Genomic DNA, 27,322 nt, shown 5'->3' on the forward strand with positions numbered 1-27,322 from the left:
CTATCTGCCAATATATACCAATATTTTTTTATTTCTATTAGATAAATGTTTCAGTAAAATGTTACACATTCTTGTGTATTTGCCACTTATTGCCACAGTTAACATTGAGGCTTTGGGCCACTTTTGATTTCGTTGTGGGTTTGTAAGGTTGTGAGTTCTGATTAAACAAACTCGATGCCAATCAAAACGTTTGTTCTTTTTCCCCAAATTAGAATCGATAAGAGAATCGATAAAGAATCGAATCGTTAAGCAATATCGATCATGGAATCGTAATCGTAAAAATCCTATCAATTCCCATCCCTAGTAGTTAGCATGCATTTTAGCAATGTTTGGTCGTGTAATTCATGTGATGTGCTGCACGAGCCCGTGACTCCCCCGCCCAACACAACAGGCTTAAGAGTATGCCCATTCCAGGCTCCTTTTATGAAACATGTGTCTGGTGCTGCTTAGTAAGTTTTGTTTTCTTATCTTGGCTATGCCATGTTGCTTTAGCCTTTAAAGGTCCGTGCTGAGTGATCATCACACACTAAACTAACTTATAGCATTAGCATCGCGTTCGCAACATTTTACATTCCGTTTGTGGTGTCCTGGTGAGTTTAATTAATTGAAAATAATGTGCTGTTGTTCTGCTGAGTGTGTATTATCATCAGGAAGATGTTGATGTCCTTGTAGACTCTATAATTATGTGCTCATCGGTCAATGTTCATTCAAAAGGGTGGAAACCTTTTATTAATTTATTTATTCATGAACTAAAACTTTTAAAGTTTATAGACGAAAACATTTAGAGAACTGTCGACTAAAACTAAATGAAGATGAAGACATTTTGAAATAACTGAAATATGACGAAGACTAATAAGTATTTTTGTCCTAAAGACAGACGAAAATTAAAAGAGCTACCAAAAACAATACTTTTGTGATTCAATGAATTTCTTTCCTTTTTGAAAACCTTTTCCATCAGTGTCACTGTTCTAGTTTCGCCAGCTAGCCACTAGCTAGCCCCAATGCCACTCTCACGCATCATTAAACAAAGTAATTAACTACCAATTGACACTTACTGATATGGAACTGAATTGCATGATTATTGAATACTGGACAGCACAAACACTTGCGGGTTCGTTTTCAAAAAGTATTTCTACATCAGTTCAGTGAAAGTGGTTGATTTCGCACGGCACACCAGACACTACGCCACTGTGCAGTACTGTGCCACGGCACAGTGGTTGAAAAACACTGACTTAGGTTCATACTACAGATCTTAATGCATGAATCTGATTTTTTCGTGTTTTTCTGACTCGAGTGAGGCATTGACGGTCTGAACGTGACAAGTCGCATAGAACTGGACCATTTCAAATCTCATCTGGGTCATGTTCGTATGTGGTTCAAATCCGATCTGGGCCACATTTTTCCAGAATGTTACGGCGGCCTGTACTGTCAAGTCTCCCAAATCGGAATTCATGCAGCAATTACGTCATCAAAGAGCCAGAGAGACGCTACGGTAGCGGTGCAGCTGTACGCTATTAGCGCCTAGCTTGGATTGAACACTGCTTTTGGGGGGCCGGGCTTGACAACAGTCATAAAAAGATAAAAATGGGTTGAGGATAAGCCTGAGAATGATCGGTTTTCTCTCTGCTCTATATGAGCAATATTTCAACATTGCTTACAAAGCCGAGAGTCGGGGCAAACTGCCCGCATGTGTGTGACATGCACGGACAGTGCGTGCATGCTATCGATCCAGATAAACTTTGAATACAAGCCTAAACGGGGATTATTTAGGTCTGTTATTTGTGTCCTCTTTTTAAAAAGCAAAATATGATGTCATTGGAATGACTGATGACAGCCAGCATGTGTGGTCATTTGTTTTGATGCTTCTGCGGATGCAGGCTTTCTTGCTCAGCGTGTGTCGGACTGCGAATTAGTGCGCATGCGTAATACTTGACTGGTCTCAATGGACAAAGGCAGTCTGAACGGGCACACCAAAAAACCAAATATGACCAAAAAATTGTGCATTAAGACCTGTAGTATGAACCTAGCCTTAGATGGATGATGGATACATTACTTCTCTAACAGGAGGAGTGGATTCTCGGAATTAAGGCACTAAAAGAACAGAAAGACATTGATAAGAACAATGGTTTTGGGTGAACGCAAACAATGGAATTTTCTTTCAGTCTTTGTATAGATGGATGGTCATAATTTATTAATTTTACGGACCAAAGGAAGGGTTTTAGGGAAAGAGGCGCAATGTAGAGTATCTTGAATTTCAAGAAGATAAGGTCCCTTCAGGGCCAGGGAGCCAGTGAAGAAAATTGTTTTGGGTACAGGCAAATACAAGTTTTCCTTCTGCTTTTGGGTCAATTAGATGACTGGTCATACTTTATTCACTTGTCATAGAAGGAGAAGGTGCATTATGACAACAAAATTTCAGGAGATTGGGCCACTAAAATACAAGGAACACAGTGAAAAGAAAAATTATTTTGGCTACAGGTAAATACTGAAATTTTCCATCTGCCTTTTAAATTACTGCCTGGGTCCTTTGGTTGTAGATTTAATCTAAAATTTGGTGGGCCGAGAAAATTTCAGTATACATTTTGCTTTTTGAATTGGTGACAAGCTGTTATGAACTCCAACAACCTAATGAGTGTTCTCTCAGTTTCTCAGTTTCCAACATCTGTTAACAAGTCAATTAATTTTACCGAATTGTGATATCACGCCTCATATTTCGAAAACAACCACATGCAGAGTTTCTCCATCCATTAATTGACAGTAAAGGGCGTTGACAATCTGCTATTTTTGTATTTCCATGCCCACGTGCAACCATCACTGTTTTGTAGGCCAGGTCAGCTTCAATCAACACCAATCTCATTACATCGATCGGCCTCTGGGTTGGCTGACTCCTGCTTCTGATTGTCCTCGTGCCAATATTAGCAATTCCAAAAAATATTATTTTTCCTGCAACTCTATGTCTGTTGAATAATCTGCTAATTTGACCGCAAAAGCCCTTAAATCCGTCATTTCCTCATGGTCAAATCCTACATGAGGAGGTGTCACGGCAAGAAGGGGCGGTTCCCTTCGTAGGCGGTGCGCTCGATTAATAATAGTGGTGTATAATTAGCCCCGAGCCGGGCTAAGTGGCGGGCAGCGGTGGCCGACCGCGCGCGCCTCGCAGTCAATAACACACTGTGCATTGCAGACGGCTAATTGCGAGTTGTCATGACAGCTCTCGGGCCGGCAAAAAAAAGGTTGGCGGGTGGTGGAGGGGAGGTAGGAATTATATCCACGCTTCCAATTACCAGGAAATCACTGTCTCCCGCACGTCGAAAGTGCAGTGAAGACTCGTGACAGACACCCAAAGACGGAGAGGATGAGAGGAAAGAGGGTAGTGAAGTGGTTGGAGGTAAGGCTGACAGAATTGCAGTCGGCTTCAATTAGCACTTGTGTCTATCAGGCGTGGCGGGAGAAGAAGCTTCTCACCTGGTGAGGAACTCCACGACAGCGTCGCCCAGGAACTCCAACCTCTCGTTGTGATTGATCCTGGGAAGAGGGAACGACATGAAACACAGCGAAGAACAAATGCGCATTCGACCAGAATAGTTCCGCGTGGATGCTGAGCGATAATGTCGGATAATGGGGAGATTCCGCTCGGATAGCTTCGAGTGGAAGACTCATGTACCGCGAAAGAAGGGTTAGGTTTTTTTTTTTAATCTACAATGAAATATATTTTTTAAAATTTACATGGTTTTTACTAAGGGTGTGACAACATATTAAAAAGGTAATATATAACCATACTTTGTAGCTCAAAAGGTTATTGATGGATACTTTAATAATGATAAATGTAACAACTTCAAGGTTTTCCAATAAGCATTCTGTGAAAAATATGAGAACAACTTCAAATTAAGTCATGGGAAAAAGTGCCTATATTGCAGTACTATATTTTTGTTGAAGTCAAAATAGTGCAAAAACAGTTTTGTTTTGGACCAAGTGCAGTTGCAAAGTGCCAATGAGGCACTGCCATATCACATATGGCTCACACAGTGCTTCTGGCTCAAAATAACAACAAAGGACAAAAAATAACAAAATAATTGTCCAAAATACCACGATCCTTCGCATGTGTTCTTCAAAGTGAAGAATTGCAAGAGTTTGTAAATAAATAGAAGAAAAAAATCACCTGTCTAATATACTCCAAATGTAAACGTTGGTCTCATGTGTGACGTATGGACAAAGTTTCTCGCACTTAGTGACGTTTCCAGTTAAATCTTCAGTTATCAGTGTCCACATGATGGCGCCACAAATGCATAATTCGCAAATCTTCACTTCTTAAGGAATTTTAAGAACCCTCGTTTAAATGTGCGTGTGTGTGAAGGATAGGCCAAACATAGGAAAAATTCTTCTTTTTTCCAAATACCTCGCTGGGTGTAGACATGGCCTCAGTTTGGAGACATCTAATGGTCAATTAACATAACTGCTGTGCTAAACTGTGACCAGCCATTGTACAAAGGCAGAAGGCTTCTTCTTTCACTTTGAAGGCAAAATGCACATTGACCCAAAACCGAAAAGGAGAAACCAATGTCGATATTATTTTAAAATGCGTTTATCAACCGATATTATCAGGTAGCCGGTGGTATCAGCTGTCTTATCCCGTTCACTTATCATGGCTACCCATACCCAATAATGTCAGAGAAGACAATCAATAAATAATGTTAAAAAAAAAAAAAAAACGTTTTTTTAACCGTCAAGTTACAATTTTTAATGCCTCAAACATCTAATGCTTTTTAAGTGCAATACTTACTCACGTGCAATATTCAACGCCTTCACTGTCAACTGCTGCTATTTCACTTCTATTCACACATATTCTATGTGCAATACTTACTTACGTGCAGTATTAACAGGGGTGCACATAAGTGGTCCGCATGCGCGCATGCGTACTGGACGTAGACAAACGCGCTGGCCCTCAACGGTTTCCATACACTTTTGCGTACCGATGGCTGACCACTGTATTTGCGGCGGACACGAGAAAATAACTTCTCAAAATGTCGAAGAGGCAGGCCACACTGAGTAATTACTTCCGTGTTCCCCCACTCCCGTCAAAAGACAGACAGACGACAGAGACGTCACCGGAGCTACCGAAAAAAGGACTTTAGCTGAAAAGTTGCTCCAGGAGGTACCATGGCTAGAAGTAAATGATGCTCGCACGGAAATGCGGTACAAAATGTGCCGTGAGAATCCCAATGTCGCCGATAAGAGCAGCGCATTTTATGTAGGGTCAAAGAATTTCAGCCATCCAAAGTTTGAAAAGCACGAAAAAAACAGAGAGCATGTGGCAATTAAGCAAACTATCAATGTCAGACAGTACCGTACTCGCCCTATGGACAAGTGGCGGAATAAAGGTAATGAAAATAGCGCCGTGCACTGACAAACGTGTTTTTGCTCATATTTTACAAAGCTAAACATGCACGTTCAATGAGGTCTTATGAGGAGGACATCCCACTTTTAAAAAGGCTTGGAGTTAATGTGGGAGCCGCATAATGCCCTTTATTTTGAATTGGTGCGTTTATGTTTATTTCTTTACATTTCACTTCAAAGTAATGGCAATTTTGTTGCGCCAGTTGATGTTAATCAGGCATTAATTGTTAATATAATTAATTAAAGTTAATTGGCTCTAAGTAAAGCTTATCATAAATTTATCGCATTAGGCGGGTCGGCTCTCAAGCTCAATGAGGACCAAGTCACATCTCCAGGTCCTCCTCTGAGAACCTGGGCAAAAAAATTATGTGCACCCCTGAGTATTAACGTGCAATGTTCAATGCCTTCACCGTCAAACTGCTGCTACTTCATGTCCATTATTTGCTCTGCCTGAATATAGGACTATCTCATACAAATTTTATATTTATATTTATTTAGATTTTATACTTTTATTCTTGCAAGTCACTTTTGAGATTTTAACTTAACCTGTACTGTAAGGGGAGATGCTCCACAATTTCATCGTCCAACTGTATAATGAAAACAAAGGGCCATTCTATTCTATTCTATTCTTTTAAGGCCTGAATTTTGACAAACTCCAAATAGACTTTTAAAGGGAACCTTGAACTTAAAGACTTGAAGGCTCTGATAAGCCACAATTGTTCTCTTTTACTAAAATATGTTATTAGAAATATTGCGATCGATTTAAAAATCTATAAAATTTAGTACATGTTTGACGTACGGAGGGCATCATGTTTTAAGCGCGCAATGGACGCTCGGGGTGATGACGTAGATTGTCACTGTCACTCGACGAATACTACCGGGTTACTGCAATTCCTTCTACGCGGCGAGAAGTCCAACACATGCGCTCATCGGTCAAAAGCAGCGAGTACTTATTATTTTTGTGTTTATTGAGTCTTTTATTACTTTTCGTTGCGTCAAAATACTTTTTGCATGTGTTTCTCTCCCATAGTTTTAAACATTGTGTCTCCTAGCTTTAAAGCAGATCGTTGATCTGATGATCACATTAGTAATGTAGCATATTTAAACCACCCTTATTTGATATTACTACGTTTATGTATTTTCTTAAGCATCTTTAGTATGTTCTGTCTGTATGCATTTAAACAAAACAAGCTGAAAGCGCACGGTAGTATTTTGGGTGTCAAATTCGCCTCTTGTAACACATTTCGCCGGTGTAGCACATTTTAGCAGAACACTAGTTTTGTATAGTGATGCACGATAATGCATTTTTCAACCGATACCGATAATCAATAATCACCTCCTCCTTCAAGCCGATAACCGATAATGTTAAGCCGATAACTCTATTGAAAAGATATACATATATACAAATTTAAATTATAAAAAAGAGGAAATGTTACTGTGCAAAAATACAATTTATCACTACTTTTTCCACATCAAATGTGCGCAAGTAGTCAATTCCAACGTCGAATCATTGTATATTAATTAATATTCATAATGCTTAAAAATGAATTACTTAATTGCACAAAAAATACCTTTTGGAGGGGTAGGGGTGCCGGCCCAGAATTCGACAAAACTGTGTCGGTTGCACACATTTGAAGGCTAAATAAAGTATAGAATTATCGGATTGCATTATCGGTTGAATTTTTAAAAAAATCTCTATTATTGGTGTGACGTCATAATTGCCATTATCGGCCGATAATCATCGGTAACTGATATTATCGTGCATCTTTAGTTTTGTAATACTCTTATCTAGTCCCATCCCGTATTTCCTGTTCATTTTGCTTTTGCTGCTCGTTTTGCGAAATATCGACAGTGCTGTAATACTCAAATGTTCCACTCGGTTTAAAATTGAAATGGCTGAACAGATGACATGTTTATGTCACTAGAGTCATACTCTGGAAGCCGAGCAGCATAACCCAGTGACGACACCGCCCTGCAACGTCAACAACAATGGCGACCAACTACTAAGAAGTAGAAGACTGGTTTTAATATCAAATTATTTTAACTCATAACTTTTATCTTTTAAGAACTACAAGTCTTTCTATCTGTGGTTCCCTTTAATGCTTTTTAATGACCTACATAAACCCTGTAATAAACCTTAAAAATTTCATTGTTTACACGTTACAGTTGTTTGAAAGTACTTTCCGCAGTTTTCAAGTGTCTTTTAATATCTTTGCATTGAACTACTTTTGATCAGACATTCCCAAAGTCAAGTCAAGTAAAAGTTGTGTCCGTTTAATCTCGCTTCCAAACGGAGATAAAAACCTGAGCTTCCCTGTCGGAGGTAATCCCAGGCTAGCGTTGTCTTAAAATGAGCTCATTTCATTTGCCCTGAGAACTCCCGTCCCTCCACAGTTACAAGTTAATTTTCCTGTCAGCGGGCCTGCTGGGAATCTTAATCACAAGGCCGCTACCTTTGATTGCTCCCACGGTTAGCGATAGCGCCAACATTTGTGTGTCCGCGGGCGGCCTACCTGGAGGGGGAAGGGTCATCTTGGCCCAGGCGGGACATGATGTTAATCAAAGTGTTGATTCCTAGAAAGGAAAAATGGCAGGGTGGCCATTTTGGTTAAAGAGCATGAAGAGGAAAACAAGGCAAAGACTCACCTTTCTTCCGCATGTACATGTGGTGAACCTTTCTATCTCCGTATTTCGGTTGACGGATACCGCAGTTGGACAGTGAGTTGCGGGCGTGGTCGGGGTTCATCCCGAAGTTGAGATGGTGACTGGGGTGAGTCATGGCGAGCTAGGATGACGAAAAAGAGAATGTTTTTCCCTTAAGGTAAGGTAATAGTACATTTTTGTAGTGCAAAATAACGAGAGCCTTTCCGGAACATTCCTAGATTCAATTCAATGGACATCAGTGTCGGTCCATTTAGTGAGGTAGATAAAGGTTGAATAGTTTGTACAATGGAAACCATGGCAGTCTCAGGTATGTGCAATATGTGCATAGGGTGCCATCTCTTGGGGGAGGCAAAAAAAATCTACATGAGTTTCTATTTGAAAAAGAGTCATAAAATAGGTATGACAAAAACTTTTGGTAAGTTTCCTAAGGGAAAAAGAATGACAGGAGCAACAAAAATCGAATAATTTAATTGTCGTGTTTTGAGTTCATTGAAGCAAACAGTTTTCTATGGCACAGTGTTGTATTTTTGTCAACGATGACAATGAAAATATTTCGTTGACGAACGATTATTTTCATGACAATGACGTGTAGATGGCGGGTTAAAAACGTGTCTTGGGAGACTAAAACATAACGAGACGGATGCCAGTTTTCGTCTGACAAGACGAGAACGAGATTAAGATGCGCTATAGTTTCAGTCATAAGTACACAAAGCGCAAACGTTTTTTTACACTATGTGTAGTCGGCCTGCAACACAGCAGTGTTTGGTCGTGTCACTCATGTGACGTGCTGTGCCCCCTTAGCCCCGCACTACATACACACTTACTCACCAGAAGAAGTGGGAACCTTTTGGTAACTCACGAAACGATACGGTTTGCGATACAAAGCTCATGATAATGATGAGCTGACGATATCGAGATACAATGATTATCGATACACATTGGTCAGGAAACAATTCTAGGATATTTCACAAACAACTAATAAACAAAAAACAAGCTTCTGCTGTGAATTGGAATAAGTTTACCATTGGTAGACGTCCAATCCATTTGTGTTCATTCGCTGCCATCCCTCCCACTTCAAACGGATTGAACGTCTAAGGCCGTCAGTGGCAGCCAATGCAAGGCAATGAGGTAATTTTGGGCCATTTAAGGTCATTTACCTGTTGATGTTCAGTTACTTCCTGTCGATTTTGGGGCATTTTATGGGTCACTTCCTGTTTACTTTGCGTTACAGAACAGGATGTGACCTGGGAATCACACAAATGAATAGGCAGTGACTCAAACTCAACAGGAAATGATTTGTAAATGCCCGAAAATGAACCGCAAGTGACCTGTAAACGCCCTGAAAATCGGACATTGACTGAATGCTCTGGTTTAAAATGAACGAACGATCCCAGTCTAAATGGATTGGGCGTCGTGCACCGTCAATGCACCCTTAGAGTTAACTGAGATGCTATTATGGTGGAAGATTTTGGTAGCAACTTGATGGTTCCTTTTTATTTTATTTTTTTCGACATTAACACCTTTTTAAAACGATATCTTGATTCTTGGCAGGAGCATATCGATCACCTTTTGATATACAAAATATCACGATGTATTGCCAGTTCAATATTTTGTCACACCCCTACTCACCGGTGTCGTTTCCAGGCTCCAGACTTGCTTGTTTTGAAAACAGATGGTAAGACCTGTTTTTTTTTTATCTTGGCTATAAAAGAACATGCCATGTTGCTTTAGCCTTTAAAAGTTATGCTGAGTGATCATCACACACTAAATGTAACTTGTAGTATTAACATTAGCATTTTGCGTGTCGAGCGTCGTCTTGAACTGTTAGATTTGTATTTTTATTTTTATTTTTTTACATACAGTTTGTGGCGTCCATTTGGGTTTAATTAATTGAAAATAATGTACTGTTTTTCTGCTGACTGTGTATAATCATCACAAAGATAGTGATGTATTTGTAGACTACAATTATGTGCTTGTCTGTCAATGTTAATTTGAAATTGTAAGAACCCTCAGATTTATTTTTGGACTAAATCTTTTGATTTTTACAGACAAAAACATTTGGAGCAGTGTTGTTTTTGACAGCCATTTTAATTTTTGTCAGTCTTTTTGACGAAAATACTTATTAGTCTTAGTCATATTTTAGTCATTTCAAAATGTGCTCGTCTTCATCTAGTTTTAGTCAACGAAAACAGACAAATTTTGTCTAGTTTTAGTCGACGATTCTCAAAATGTTTTCGTCTATAAACTTCAAAAGTTTTAGTCCATGATTAATAAATAAAAGGTTTCCAAGAATTTCAAACGAGCACCTAACTGCAGAGTCTACAAGGACATCACCATTTTCATGATAATAATACACACTCAGCAGGAAAACAGCACATTATTTGCAATAATTAAACCCACCTGGACGCCACAAACTGTATGTAAAGGTAGATACCAAGTCACCGCGCTAAATGCTAATGCTAACGCAAACGCAACGCTACACTAATGCCACAAGTTAGTTTAGTGTGTGATGATCACTCAGCACAGACCTCAAAAGGCTAAAGCAACATATATATCATATCTAGCCAAGATAAAAAAGCAAAAGTTCAAAACGTCATCGTGACATCTTTGTCATGAAAGGATTGTTCGCTGACGAAATATTTTCGTTATCGTCATCGTTGACGAAAACAACACTGATTTGAAGTAACTGTCGACTAAAACTAGACAAAATTTGTCAGTTTTCAATGACCAAAACTAGACGAATACAATTTGAAATGACTAAAATATGACTAAGGCAAATAAGTATTTTTGCCCAAAAGACAACGAGGAAAATTAAAAGCGCTGCCAAAAACAACACTGCTATGACAAAAAATGCACAATTGGGGCATTGATTGAGAATTTTTTTAGGGTTTGATTTAGCCCTGTGACTTTTGACCCCATTACCCCAAAATCAACATCAAAATCACCACTTCCGGTTCATATGACAAACATTCTACAAGTTTGATAAGGATCCCTTTAATCGTTCTTGAGTTATCTTGAACACAATCATACAGACAGACATTTTTCCGTCAATGGCACTGAAAAATCCTTCCACTATCCCTTTTTACAAAAAAGATATGCAAGCAAAGAGACAGTTATCAAGATTCCGCTGCGCCTGGAACACGAGCACGGAAAAACGCGACAAGCATTTATCAATCTTACATTAGGCGCATCTCTGCCGCCAAAATAAGCCACACAGCTGCTTTTCCCCGCCGCCTTGTCTCCTTTCAGATAACTTGAAATCAATTTCAAGCTCCAATGAGATATATATGTAAAACCCAAACGCGAGGTCTTCAATATTTAGCGACGCAAAAGAGGCCTTCTGCTTTCAAGCTGTGAACACACGCGACAAATTCTTCAGCTATTGTACTTTTTTTTCCCTCCTCTTTTTTTCTGTCGCTTTGTTTGGCGCCGGGCGCCGTGTTGACAGTTGGATAAAAAGCAAATAAAACAAGAAGAGTTGCTGGTTTTTCCCTCTCTTTTCTTTCCAAGTTGAAGTCCAACCCCTCCTTCTCCCAGCCAAGACGTGTCACGGCTTCACAGATAGAAAACACATCAGTCATTGTGCAAACATTTCAGCTTGTTTGCACTTAAGGACGACATCCCAAAGCACTGTTGTGCTTTAAAGACCGCCGATGCTTGTTGCGCTCAATTGAATCGAGGCGCAAAGTGGACCGCGCGCTGGTCCAGCTGACTTTTTCAGCTATCTTTTATAGCTGATTTAAGTACAAAACAGAAGCTTCTTTGATTTAAATTTTGTGTTTAGCTCAATCAGGGGTGGAAAATAAGGAATTACATTTAATGTCGCTACTGTAAGTAGTTCTTGCGTGATTTTTTATTTTTATTTTTACTTTTACATAAGTTAATTTTGCTGGATCGTGATCAGAAATCGGGTCAAACTCATCATTTTCAGATTTTTGGAATCAGGTGAAAAAGATCAGGTTTTTAATAATGTTGCACCGAGACCAGTATCGGCGGGGAGGCCGATCCGGCACTAAAATGGTGGCATCGGTATCAGCGAGTACCAAAAAATAGGGCACCGATACCATTTACCGGTATCACTTGAACGCAGCCTTCTTTCTCAATCACTACACTCTGTGTTGTGTGATCACTTACCATGCAAAGCAACTATTGCTATTGGCCTGCTCCAGACCAATGAGAGCGGGCCAATAGCCGCTCTTAACCAATGCCGGCGCAGCTTTTTCATAAGGAGGAAAAACAAACCAGGAGAAGAAAATGTGGGCGGTCAAGGAATATTTCAGCATAGAAACTCAGTCACGTACAATGGCTGCATGCAAGATTTGCAGCCTGAAAGTTTCAAGAGGTGGTGCTAATCGGCCAGTTTAAATACCTCGAACCTGATAAAACATTTGAAGACGAAACATGTGAACGAACACAAAGAGTTTGAGGCTGCAACAGCAGCAACAGCTACCAAGAGAAAGGGGGCTGGACCGCAGCCACAAACCCTGGTCATTTCACTTCATCTACTTTACTTTTCTTGTCTTGTACTGAACGAAATGCCGCAATTTGAGACCTGTTTCAAAAGTGCTGTAAAAATAAGCAAAGCAAGCTAAGCTAAGAGAGAGAGAGACTCACTCGTGCTCTGCTTGCATTTGTGCGTTGCTATAAAGATGGGAGTTGAGTTGTGTTTCTGGTGGTGCACAAAGAGGGAGGTTGATAGACAGGATGCTGTGGTCAGTTATTATTCAATCATTATTATTATTTGTCACCCATACCAGGTAAGCAATAAAAAGTTCTACTGGATTTACTTTGTATTAGCCTTTTTCCTGTTTCACAAAGATAAACAGCAGCATGACAAAGCCATAATAGCAATGATTTCTTATCCAAGTATGTAGCTTTTCATATAAACAGTATAAATATATTATAAATTTCGAACAGAGGGGCATCGAAATAGTATCGTATCGGCCGATACTGCACAGCCCGGTATCGGTATCATTATCGGGGCCAAAAAAATGGATTGGTAAGTGGTAGTTTTTAACATGTGTTTATTTTTATTTATTATTTTTAAGGGCTATGAAGCAACAAAAAAAATCAAGGTATATTGAATATTGAATGTTGTCTAAAGAAAAAAAATATATTTTGTACTACACGACGGCGAAATACAGCGAAATAACATGAAAAGCGGCGCTGGTAGAGCATTTTCGTAGCTGTCATAGGAAGCCAACAGTAAAATAGCATCATGTAAGCGTTTTAATCTCTAAAGCATATCCGGCCCGCCTCCACATTTGGTCCGGCCCCCTAAACTTTTTTTTACCCCCAATACGTTATTTATTTCCTGGCTTTTTTCTGTGAAGAACCCGGAGTATAATAGTGTTATTATTATATTATATTATATTATATTATATTATATTATATTATATTATATTATATTATATTATATTATATTATATTATATTATATTATATTATATTGAGGGCTGTCAAACGATTAAAATTTTTAATCGAGTTAATTACAGCTTAAAAATTAATTAATCATAATTAATCGCAATTCAAACCATCCATAAAATATGCCATATTTTTCTGTAAATTATTGTTGGAATGAGAAGATAAGACACAAGACGGATATATACATTTGTTTATTATAACAATAAATCAACAAGATGGCATTAACATTATTAACATTCTCCTAAAGCGATCCATGGATAAAAAAAACTTGTTCTTAAAAGATAAATGTTAGTACAAGTTATAGAAATTTTATATTAAAACCCCTCTTAATGTTTTCGTTTTATTAAAATTTGTAAAATTTTCAATCAAAAAATAAACTAGTAGCTTGCCATTGTTGATTTCATTACACCATGCTCACTCCCCAAACCCATAAAATCATTTGGACCCAAGCGCCAATAGAGGGCGCCAAACAACAAAAAACAAGTCCCAAGTAACAAGCGGACATTACACTGCTGTCATTTTAATCTGAGAGGGGCATGTGCGTGAATTGCATCAAATATTTTAACGTGATTAATTTAAAAAATGAATTACCGCCCGTTAACGCGATAATTTTGACAGCCCTAGTTAAATTATATTATATTATAATTTTATTTACTTTTGTTCCGTGAAGAATCCAGAAAGGGTCATTTGATTGTGGTTTTCTGAAAAACAATATTTTTTTACATTTAGGCACTCCTGCAATCGTCACACTTTTTCTGTTACAATCAGACCCGGCCCTTCATCAGAGAAGGGAAAAGTTATGTGGCCATCACAGGAAAAAGTTTGGGGACCCCTGCTCTAAAGTATGGAAATATTTTACATTTGGACATTTCTCCTTAAAAATTGCCAAGGTTTGTCAGAATTGCTGTCAGATCCTAAAAATCAGGCAACTCTGACTCAAACTCTGGTGCAAAGATATGAGACAATTTTGCAATTGCATGCGAGTCTGATTGGTTCTAATAACTAAATCAATCAATTAATACACTGAAAAAACACAGGATTTCATTTTCCTAGTAAAACGTAAAAAAGTCAATAATATCCAGTATTTTTTAACAAAATATCAATGCCCGTACTATTTTAACCAATCATCTGTGATTATCTCAACTTGTCCACCCTTCCTTCCTCTTGACTGGCCGATGAGTTTGATTGCATTTGTATGAAAGCATGCTCATTATCACAATATTACATGACTTCTACTATATTGCCTGACTAGTCACATTACTTAACAACAGGCGCAGCCACGAGAGCATTACATATGAGTATGCATTAGCAATACCAATATGACACGCCTATGAATTAGTTACTCCTTCAGTGTAACAGGATGTGCATTCCGTGACCGCGGGGTGGTCGTAACATCATCGCCATGGCGACCACACGCTGGCCAGGCTAGCGTTAAACACCATTTATCATTTAGAAACACCAGAATGCGGTAAAATGCTCAACAAGAGGCTTTGCCGGAAAGTCGTGGCGAGCGAGCCGGCATGGCCATGAATAAGACAACAAATAAAATAGTCATGCACTCAGCACCGCGTGCGTCCGGGCGGGGGGCGTGTGACAACAGAAGCGGGTTAGAGGACTTGTACGCTTGAATTATTGAGATGTTCTCTGATGCCTCTCGTTGTGCCAGCGTGAAGCCAAAAGTGAGGAGCGGGGTGCCGGGCAACAGGGGGTGGGCGGGGATTAAGAACGGCCTTGATGGATGCGGTCGCATGCGGCGGCCATCGACACACTGTGATAAGCGACGCGTCCCTTTCTGACTTTTTACACGGTAAATGTTTAACAGGGAGACTAGAAGAGTAGCTTCAAATCTCGTACACAAATAACCCAATTCATGCTACGACCGCAAGGACTGGAAGATGGCAGGACAGATTAGGGTATGACAGGGAAGGGTCCTGTATATGGCTTTTTTTGTCCATCCAGTTCATTCAATATTACTTGTTAAATTCTAAACTAATAACTCCCTAATTCACGCTAAAATCGAGAGTAGTGGCTCTTTTCATCCTTTTGCTGTTAATTTAAATTATTTTGCCACTTCATAAAAGTGCAATGCTTAATTTATGAAATAACAATAAAGCATTTCCAACAATAAGAAGGTTGTGGGAACAGTAAATTAGCAAAGTTACTGTGCAAGGCAAAATTTGTTCATTTTTAGAGCAGATCTGGTTCATCCAACCAGGTCAATGACAGCTGAGGAGTTCAGTTATTAATTTCAATATAATACAAAAATGTGATCTTGTGGTCTGTAGAAATTGTTCAGTTGGATTGTTGAATTATTAATTGAGGTTTGATTTTTTTTAACGCATGCACAGTGCTACGTTTGGTTAATGTAGGTCATTCAAATAATAATTAGGAGCCTGCTTGGACAAAGTTTAATGAGAGAGAAATACAATAGGCTTCATGTTGGAGGTAGTGGGGGTCCTACATGGAGAAACTAATTTTTAGCAAGTTCACCAATTAGTTCGCCAATGTTTAATATGGTGTTGCAACGATTAATCGATTAACTCGAGTAATTCAATTACAAAAAAAGCTTCGAATCAAATTTTGCTGCTTCGAGTAGTCGCTTAGAGCGGCGTTGTAATGTTTTGTTTTGAGAGTGTTTGCATTTAGTTTCATTGATTTGGGTGGATACACAGCCCTCTAGTGGAAACAGTGAATATGAAATAACATTTAACTGAATCCAGCTGCATCCTGTTCAGACCAACATGAGGTAAGCTTTCATTTTAACTAATGTTTTTTTTTGCATTCGTGATTTATTTTATAGGTCTATTTAACCTTTTTTTTTTTTTGGGGGGGGGGGGGGGGGATATGTGTGAATTGTAAGAGCATTGCTTAAAAAAAAATTTTTTTTTAAACTTTGGATACACTGCCCTCTAGTGCCAAAAGTGAATATGACCTAAGTTATTTAACATGACTGAATCCAGCTCCTCCCTGTTAAGACCAACGTAAGTTTTTTTTGTTTTTTTATGCATTCGTAATTTCATTTATAGGTTACCTGTTTTTTGTGTGTTTTATGTGTTTGAACGCTTTGTTGAAAGCTTTGTAAAAATAAAAAAGTTAGCATTTTATAGCATTTAAGCTAACGGACCTTTGCTATGTAAGATAGGCAATTGTTCTTTTGTTGTACCTAGATCCTCATTTATTTATTTTTCTTTTACAGTTTGAGGCTAAGCTCAGGTATTTTAATTTATTTCTAAGTCAAAGTGCAATCCTGCATAGTTTGAAGAAACACTCGGAAATTTTATTTTGTCGTCGCATTTAAGTGCTCTTCTGAAAGTGCAATCTTGGCAAGCCTTTGTTTTACATCTTCTAAAATGTATTCTGCAATATACTAAATGCTGCCACTCAGATTACTCGCTTATTCGAACTAAATAGTTGATGAATTAATCGACTACCAAATTAATCGATAGTTGCAGCCCTAGTTCAATATGTGATCCGCTTGTGCCATCATCACGCTTTTTGTCTTGTGATTCAAAATCTTTGTGGCACATACAGTGCGTTCTAATTGGGTGTATTTTTATTGGATATATTTAAAAACACTTGTTTAAACATATTCTAACATAAAATACCTTATCGTTACTTTGAGGCCTTTAACTCTGCCAAATCTTGGCTTAACCTCATTTTCTTACTTTAGGGACACATTCCACAAAATGTTGGTGAAAGTATGAACGCTATGATTTTGGAGGCAAATACTTTCACACAATGTTGGTTCAACTACAAATTATAGGACTATCTGTGCATGTCAAACAACAATTGCCCGACTTCCGGCTCACATTTCGTCATTATCTACATTGAACTCTGAATCCCACAACTTTAAGCCCACGAACTGTCAAAGATCCCGAGAGAGAGGAAGTGATGTCAGTCTCTGAATGAGCTCTTGTCAGCCAGCGGCAAGCCTCGTAGCCTGCCAGTGTTTCCTCTCTGACGCTCATTATGACAGCTCGTCACGGTCCACTTGACAAATCGCCGATCAATATGTGCAAATTCCCGAATGCAAAGGCACCGGGACCAGACGAGTTCTCATGCGAACACACGAAAGCGAGGTGTGATTTTAACGATCAAAACAGCACGAACGGCACTCTGAATGCTTCTTCAGTCTGGCTGGGAGGGGGGGTTGACGGGGAGGTTCACACCTCCAGGCCTTGACAGGGCAGAGCTGGCATTTGGCAGGACTGTACTGTCACCACAAGTCACAGCGGACCCAGCAAAGATGTGACTTGGGTCTGTGCCGGCTACCTTAAGTGACTCCCGTGCAACTCTTGCCGCCTGAACTGTCTCAGCAGAGGCGACGAGGGCCCAAATAATGAGGAGTCTACTGCCTCCAGATCTCACCGCAGGCGGGCAGGCAGGCTGCCTCAAACCAGCGCACGGGGCTTTGTCTTGTTGCAGTTATTAACTATGCCAGCCTTTAAATAATACAGCCGTGTCACGGTGGTGTCACATCACTCTGTCGCTTTGGCTTTCCTATACGGCCAGACTCATACGGATTCAGAGCATGCGGCAAGCGGATCAACGAGAAAATGGCTTTCAAGGTGTTTTTTATTTGAACCCCACAGTTAAATTGAATTTGAATTGAAGCTTGGGTTTTGCCCGGCGGTGTGGTCAGTAATGACCTGGAGTGGCAAGTTCTACAGTCGAATACTTGCGGGTGATAATTTGGAAGTTTCAAGATGGATGAAAAGAGGTGCCTTTGAGCAATAAGGCGTTAACTCATTGGCTGCCATTGATGGTGAGAGGATGAACCAGAGTTGCTCTAAAAATTGACCACTTATACAACTTAAATTACTACTTACCAGTGCTGTTTTTGGCGGCCACTTTAATTTTCGTCTTAGTCATTTGGATGAAAATATTCATTAGCCTTAGTCATATTTTACTCATTTCACAAAATGTGTTCGTCTTCATCTAGTTTTAGTCAACGAAAACTCACATTTCGTCTAGTTGTCGTCGACAATTCTCAAAATGTTTTTTGTCTACAAACTTCAAAAGTTTTAGTCCACACATAATCAAATAAATAAAAGGTTTCCAATCATTTCAAATGAACATGATAGATGAGCACATAATTGTAAAGTCTAAAAGGAAATCACCATTTTCATGATGATAACACACTCAGCACATTATTTGCAATTAACTGTATGTAAAATGATTTCCAAGAGTTTAAGAAGACACTGAGTCACCTTGCTAAATGCTAATGCTAACGCGAACGCTATGCTAATGCAAACATTATGCTAATGCTACAAGTTAGTTTAGTGCAGTACTTCTCAAATAGTGGGGCGAACCCCCCCAGGGGGCCGCAGAGCGATATCAGGGGTGGAGGGTTGGCGCATGTGACCTCGGGGAATATGTTTTTTTTTTTTTTTTTTTTTTTTTTTTTGCCGTATTACAATAAAGTGTACTTGCACATCCACTCAGTGGGTGGCAGTGGCGCTCTCATTTTCAGAGTGCGCGCAGTATTTTTGAACTAAGCAAAAGCACACAGAAAAGAGATATGAAGAGCTGTGCGCCGTTTTCGAAAGCCGTTTTCCGGCCGGACTCACGCAGCGACCCACTGTCTTCTCCGGTTCTCACGTGTCCGCCCGAGAAGTGCCATTTTCGGCTTGGGATCGTTACAACGACCACCCTCACCTACGGTTTTCCCTAGGCCACCGAGAATGCGCTTTTTTTTGGACCGTTTGCCTTTTGATTTTGACTTTTAATACAGTGGGAGATGAGGAAAGACCACTGTTTACGGTTCTAAAAATGATTACAGCGGACAGCCGGAAGCCAAATCAATTAAGACGCCACTTAAAGACATTAGACTTCAATCTCATTGATAAGCCACTTGATTGTTTTTCAGCGAAAACGTGCCGAATATTGCCAACAATAGTCCCGCTTTGTCAGTGTTATATCCAGTGTTGTTAATCTTACTGAAAAAAGTAATTAATTATAGTTACAAATTACTTCTCCCAAAAAGTAATTGTGTTAGTAACTCAATTACCTGAATGTAAGAGTAATTAGTTACTTGGCAAAGTAATTGGTGATAATTACTTTTTTTTTTCCCCCACAAAAAAAAAAAAAAAAAAAAAAAAAAAAAAAAAAAAAAACATTGGCCACACAATGGGAAGTTTTTTGTGAAGGTTTTTGGTACAATTGGCCCGAGCCCAATTCTTTACCCTAATTTACCCTTTACCCTGAATCAACTGTTAAAAGTTGTTAAAATTGCTCCCATTATTGCATTAGTTCCCTTCTCTCTACTTTCGACATATGAAAGTTTTAAAACTGTTTCATCATTTAAAGATAGATTCAAGTCAAGATTTTGCCAATTTAGAAGTATTTTAGATTAAAAGTTACTTAGGTTCGCTAGGAAGGTTCTCTACAACAGAGCCGTCCTAAAAAGTCTACTGCTTTAAGATGGCGGCTGTCTACTAACTCATTTAGTGCCATGTCTGTCATTTAGCATCTAGTTATATCTATGTACAGTACATGTGATATCTACCATGTCTACCATATCTACCATAACATGCAGGCGTAGTTTGTAGGCTATCGGTTACAACATGTATTATTGGAGCTACCTAGCATCGCGTTTGCTCGGCGTCACAACTTTCTTGCCTCCTCCCTACTCCTGCTCTGCTCTGTCGTCTCGGTGAGTCCGTCTCCCTCAGACTTTTCGACCAATACAGTAACGCATAGTAACGCATGCCTTTCCGTCCTCAGTAACGGTAACGGCGTTGCCAAGATGAGAAAAGTAATTAATTAGATTACTCACTACTGAAAAAAATAACGCCGTTATATTGTAACGCCGTTATTAACAACACTGGTTATATCAGTAGACCAGTGAGCACTGTTAGCATGCTCAGTGATACTTTGAGCAGCAAAAATAAAAACTGTCCCTCTGTCCAATGACACTGTCGTTTTTTATCTATTCATTTTTGTTTTTTCGGTAAAATTTTTTGGCATATTGTCCACATGAGTTAATGTTTCTAATCAATTTGAATTTGTTATTATTTCCTGATTTTATTTTTCAGTACCAAATGGTGAAAAATGTACCTTGAGTGTATTTTTTACAATTTGAATGTGACTTTTTTTTTTTTTTTAATTCAGGCAAATTGATGCGTGTTGAGTAGGGATGGGAATTGATAGGATTTTTACTATTCGATTCCATTATCGATATTGCTTAACGATTCGATTCTTTATCGATTCTCTTATTGATTCTAATTTGGGGAAAAAAAAAGAACAAACGTTTTGATTGGCATCGAGTTTGTTTAATCAAAACCTTACAAACTCACAACGAGGTCAAAAGAGGCCCAAAGCCTCAATATTAACTGTAGCAATAAGTGGCAAATGCACAAGAACGTGTAACATTTTACTGAAACATTTTTCTAATAGAAATAAAAATATCGGTAAATATTGGCATATAGGTCGTTGTTCTGCCGTTGGCAATATGTGTTAAAGCATGGGTCCCCAAACTTTTTCCTGTGAGGGCCACATAACTTTTAACTGATGAGGGGCCGGGGTCAGTTTGAACAGAACACAGAAAAAGTGTGACGATTGCAGGAGTGCCGAAATGTAAAAAATTATTGTTTTTCAGAAAGCCGCAATCAAATAACCCTTTCTGGATTCTTCACGGAACAAAAGTAAATAAAATAAAAATAATATAATAATAATAATAAAAACACTATTAATCAAATAGATAATAACCAAATAACCCTCTCTGAGTTCTTCACAGAAAAAGGCCAGAAAATAAATAACACTATTGAGAAAAAAGTTTTTTCTTCAAAATGCTGTCTGGTATTGTTCAGGGCCGGACCAAATGTGGGGGCGGGCCGTATCCGTCCCGCGGGCCGTAGTTTTGGGACCCTGTCAAAGTGTATTATTTACCAGTATATTGAAATGAATGCTTTTTAGTTTTTATGGCGCTTTCATGCTCAAGTGGGGGCGCCCTTGCGCTTCCTCACGCGAAGAAGAACGCGCTCACGTGAAGAAGAGCGCGCTTACAAGAAATGCCGCATCCAAGCGAGTGAGCGAGTTAGTGAGAGAGGGGAAACACTACTACGAGCCTACGTTCTCTTTTAATATTTGTAAAATATCTACAGAGGCAACGCCTGTATGTATCATCTTTTGTGTTGTTGTGTGTTTCCACTCGCGATCGGACACTTAAATCCAGTTGTGTAGTGGTTTGAACGATGTGCTAATGCTAGCGAACGCATGCTAACCGTTTTGTTATCACTGTATTAGGAGCTAATCATCGCTGATTTACATTGATGCAAACCTGTTTGTTATTGGGGACGGAATTGATTTGTTTCATTTCTATTTTTAGTTTCACTCTTCAAGTGATGGTTGAATAAAGTCAACAAATTATACAAACGTCTTCTGTATCCTCATTTGGGAGTTTAGCTAGCTGTATAGCCAGGACTAAGCCTTAGCGTCTCGGTGAGGACAGTGTTGTCGTATTCCCTCCCGATGCACTTATCTCCACCTTCCCTCCCGATGCACTTATCTCCACCTTGCAAGACTGCAAGTCGTTTTGTTGTAATTTTTCCTCGTGAAGTGAAGACACACTTTCGAGCGTTTGAACCTACGTGCTGTCGTTGTTATGTTTACGGCTGCAATGCTCGTGCTAAACCATCGTAACCTTTCATTTTCACCCTCTTTCCTGGTGAAGTGTAGCCAAACTTTGGAGCGGGTGGTTCTTGGCGCCATGCTAGTTTGATGCGTCAGGACAACAAGACACGTCACGACACAATATGCGTCTTTAAGAATCGTTAAAGGGATCGTTCAGGCTTTTTCATTGTGATGTCCAGGCCTCGAAACACAAGGAACCTGTTCGGAATTGGAATCGGATTTCGATTCCCATCCCTAGTGTTGAGTCTTTTCTTTTACAAACAAAATAATGTTAATAAAGTTATACTTTATTATTAGTTGATCTATGTTACTTTTTTCTTTAATAGAAAAAAAGGACTCAATTTTAGGTAGAGGCGTACTTATAAGAGTAATATTATAGACAAATGATACTATTTACAGTGGCGGCAGAGAGTTTGTGGGGGCGCGAAACATTTACGTCTTCCTTGGGGGGGGGGGGGGGGGGGGCGCTAAGATAAAATAATTGAGAAGCACCGGTTTAGTGTGTGATGATCACTCAGCACAGACCTTTAAATGCTCAAGCAACATGACATTTATAGTCAAGATAATAAAGAAAAAACAAGCAGCACCTAACAAATATGTTTCACAAAAGGAGCCTGGAATGGGCAGAGCCAGTAAGTAAACTAGTGAGTGGGGCAGGGGGGTCGTGGGGGGGTGTGCAGCACGTCACATGAGTGACACGACGAAACACTGCTGAATGCGTGCTAACTACACATATATCACACATTGTGAATTTATGACGGAAACTATCGCGGATTTTCATCTCGCTCTTGTGTCCTCAGATGACAACTGGCATCCATCTCGTTATGTTTTAGTCTCCTAAAACACGTTTTCACCCTGTCATCATCTGACATTACACTGACCTGTCACAAATGTTAAATTCATCAAATAGTGGTACAAGCTAAAACTATCCAGTTTAAACAGAAGCCGCACAGTAGCATAAATATTTTTGCTCGAATGTAACGATATGGAAATAAATACGAGTACTTGTGACTAGTGGTTTTGACTTTTAGGACTGCTGTATATTAAGATAGCATAATATTAGTAATTAATGAATATTGATATTGGAGCGAACTGCGTTGTCTGTGTGGGTTATATGCGTTCCTACGTTCTATTGCAATGCATTTGTTACTCGCATACAGTTGGCACAGGGAGTAGCGATGGGGACATCTTTAGGCCGATTGGTGGTACCACTATGGCATTTGGAATGGTATCAATGTAACAAGTCGGCGCAAAATGGGCGCAATCTGCTGGCCAAAATGTGCATTGCAGGAAGAGGTCTACAATGATAAAAACGATACGAAATGTAAAATGTCGTTTTGGCGATATGTACCATTTCGTACAGTGCTAGTCACACTCTTAAATCCAGAAACTATATTCCTTTAATCACGTTCATCTAAACAGCTCAGTTTAGTTGACAACATTATAAACTCATGCCACAGCTCCAACTGTGGCGCTCATCAATCCCAATGAGTCGTCGTTCTCGGATGCGGCGGCGTGCGTCTTACCTGCAACAGGCAGCGCTCCTTGAAGACGTAGCCAATCAGCTTGTCCAGGTGCATGAGGCACTGGTGGTAGCGGATGTGATGGGTGAGGACGGGCAGCATCATGGCGTGCTGCGGGAGCACAAAGAGAATTCTCAAGAAGGCGGCGCAGGAGGGGGGAACCTGAGCGGGGATCATGTCTGATATGAAAGAGGAGTGACGGGAGCATGTTGGAGGGGAATGTGTGATGAAGAGATTGTCAGAAGCAAAGGCTGAGAGCTGATAGCGGCCAGAAATCAATCAGACTCTCATTATTTATTAAGTGGCACCAGGCAACACACAGATGAAATAATCACAAACCCAATCGCGGCGATGTGAGAGCGAATGACCGACAGGAGGGAAAATTCACTTTGGGGCAGGGCGCTGGAATCGAAGCCCATTTCGCACTGTTGACACACTGTAGTGACTTTTACAATAGGGTTGCCACCATTAAAAGACTCATCGATAACTAATCAATGATCAAATTAGCCGATAGCGATTTTGATAGTTGATTAATCGCTTAGAGACATTGTTAACCACAGAATTGTACAAATACTGTGTTTTTTGGACTAAAAGTCGCACCAGCCAAAAAATGTGCAATGAAGAGAAAAAAAGTCGCGCTGGAGTATAAGTCGCATTTTGGGGGGAAATTTATTTGATAAAATCCAACACCAAGAACAGACATGTCATCTTGAAAGGCAATTTAAAATAGAGAACAACAGGCCGAATAAATGTACAGTGTGCTAATGGTATACGACACATAAATAGCGAACTGAGAATGTGCCCGGTGTGTTCACGTAACATAGCTATTAGCACAATGGATGCTGACCTCTCTAAAGGTACCGAACCTCATGGGTTTCACGCATGTATTAACCGCTGTTTGGAAAAAAAATTTTTTTTTTTCAAATTCAAAAACAGATATGGCAGAAAACACAGACAAGACTGAAAAAGCAGTTTCTGCTCTTGCACTCCTCTTTAAAAGAAACTGCTGTATTTTAAGCCAAAACAACTGTTGCGTTTGATAGAACAATATGTCTGTACGCTGCCATAGCAGATTCATGGCGCATTAAGCCCCCAAACTATTTTTAATTTGTGTTTTACCCTGGAAACCCCCGTTTACAGACGTCGTGCAACCGCTTTTGTTTCAACCCAGCCATAAAACGAAGGTAATTAATTATATTTTTTATTCAAAATTTCATTTTCTGCATCGCGACCCGTGTTATATTACTATGTTTCACCCATAAAATCCCCCAAAAATCCAGCTGTGGTCATTCACAGCTGTGTCTTGACACTCAGTGATACATGCTACATGGAGTTTTTGGATCGAAACAAGGTAAGTATGCGATAATATCTCGTTAAAGTCATGGTGTCTTTAATTCTGCTCTCGCGTGCTCTCACCTCCAGATAGGGTTTTGCTGTTTAAAAAACTTTTTTTCAAAAACGCCCTCCTGTTCAAAATTTTTCTTCCCACAGAAAATTGAGATTTTAAGCTTTCCAATGATGTATCACACATGCATATCGGACAATTTTGAAATTTGGCCAAACTGGGGGTCTCAGAGCGGAACTTCAAGTCACCTGAGTGTTTTCCGCCATATATATATATAAAACAGCAAGCTAAAACCTGTCATGTTTACATCTCAAATGACATCACATTTAATGAAACACCCTGCACAAAATGATCGCCAAATTTGTACACAAACTCACAATGTTTAAAATAAATAAATAAACATGAATCTTCTCACAAATCCAATAAACAGTGTGAATTTACAACATAAACACCTCTTCATTTGCTTTTCGCATTGGAAAACGAAATTAAACTCAATAATTGTACACTGTTTTTATTTTTGTTTTCATGTCGACATTCTCATACGATCACATCCTTACCTCACATACTATTTTCATGGCATAAAATGTGACACAAATGTTGTTTTCTTATGTAAACGTATTGCACGTTACCCGTAGATCTGTTGTACTTCCTCATACCAAGTGAGAGTCAACTTTCCACTGAGCAAACCAGTTCCCCCCCCCATCAGATAGAGGACTAGAAGATGAAAGAATTGGAATAAAGACTGTAAATTTGGGACTAACCAGTCCAAAATAGTGTCTTAACCTTTGCCAAACCCCTTAGACTGACTAACCAAACCCCTGAGGGTCGATCGAACCGAAGTTAGGAACCACTGCTATAGCTTAAAGAACATGCTAAAAAGTTAACGTACCATCAGTGTATAAAATATATATAGAGATATAACCATGTGTTAATCGTTTCACACATAAGTCCCTCCAGAGTATAAATTGCACACCTGGCCAAACTATAAAAATAAAACGGCGACTTATAGTCTAAAAAATCTGGTACGTTTTTTCTGAGCCTTTTACATCACTAGCCACGTTTACATGCTGACTTTTATTCGATTCAAATCATTCCGAATGGAAATTTCACATCAGCTGTTTACATGTCACTTCATCTATTCCGATCCAGCGTTTACATGTGACTGCCTTTATTCCGAAAGGACGTTTGACAACTGCCGTCTGATATGCGCAGATTAATCAAAACAAAGCGTCACGTTGCAAAACATGGAGATCGATCGTCAGATCAGCTGCTGTTTTAACTTTTCGAGTGGAAACAAAACTTCAGAATGATACGCCGTTCATTTAAAAAGTTGTGTGGGTGCGCTGTGCGTGTGCTTGGAAGCCATGTTGCAAGTGACGTTACTTACGTCACCGAGTGACGTCACCACGTCAGTACGGAGCATGCGCAGAAAGAACGCAACCAGACACCATTCCGCTTCCCTGTTTACATGATATAATTTTACTTCTAATCGGTTTGGGAAAAGGAATATTGCACCCCTGTGAATCGGAATGAAATTCCATTCGGTTTGGGCCTGTTCATTCTGAATGAGGTGTTTATATGGAACACATTTATTCGGTTTGAACAAATATTTCGATTGTAATTGGAATATTTGGCTCCATGTAAACTGACAGTTTCGATGTCCAATACATTTTTAATGGGAGGAACAGGCAGCAATTGAGTTAAAGTGTAAAAAAAAATAAAATTCCCCGTCAATGGTTAATAAAAAATATTGTCTATTTTTTTAATTTGAGAAGTTGATTTTTTTAAAAGGAGAAAAAACACTCAGTATTCTGTTATTCATTTATCAATTTTGTTTTTGTGAGTAAAAAAAAATTTTTTTTAAACAAAAAAACAAAAACAAAAATTCTCTGTATTCCTTTAATTTTTAAAAATGTATTAATTTGAAAAAAATTAAAAAGGCAAAAAATTATCGTTTTATTTATCTTATCCAAAAAAAAGGGAAAAAAACATGTGATTTCTATAAAATAAACAATAAATAACCCGATTAATATATGAACTGTTAATCCGACTAATTAAAAATAACTAATAATAAACTATCAAAATAATGATTTGTGGTTGACATTAAAGATACACGATAATATCGGTCACCGATAATTATCGGCCGATAATGGCAATTATGACGTCACACAGATAATCCAGATAATAAAAAAATTCAACCGATAATGCAATCCGATAATTATATACTTGATTTAGCCTCCAAATGTGCACAGCCGAAGAATTCAGCATGCTGCCTCCTCAACCCCTCCCCTCTCTGAAGCCCCTGAGGGAGGAGGGGTTGAGGAGGCGGAGTTACACGA

At 39.1% G+C, this 27,322-nt stretch overlaps 1 protein-coding gene across 1 annotated transcript in view; it reads right to left on the minus strand.

Moving 5' to 3' along the window:
* The window catches only part of drosha (drosha ribonuclease III), a 502,261-nt gene that overhangs the window by 133,299 nt on the left and 341,640 nt on the right, over positions 1-27,322 (minus strand). Inside the window, exons 21-24 of the mRNA XM_057823946.1 lie at positions 23,642-23,749; positions 8,041-8,179; positions 7,908-7,968; positions 3,466-3,525 (exon numbers count right to left, since the gene is read on the minus strand). Coding sequence (XP_057679929.1) covers positions 3,466-3,525; positions 7,908-7,968; positions 8,041-8,179; positions 23,642-23,749 — 368 coding nt within the window. The remainder of the gene's footprint in view (positions 1-3,465; positions 3,526-7,907; positions 7,969-8,040; positions 8,180-23,641; positions 23,750-27,322) is intronic.

The sequence above is a fragment of the Corythoichthys intestinalis genome, chromosome 20 (assembly GCF_030265065.1).
Source record: "Corythoichthys intestinalis isolate RoL2023-P3 chromosome 20, ASM3026506v1, whole genome shotgun sequence".
Classification (NCBI taxonomy): Eukaryota; Metazoa; Chordata; class Actinopteri; order Syngnathiformes; family Syngnathidae; genus Corythoichthys; species Corythoichthys intestinalis.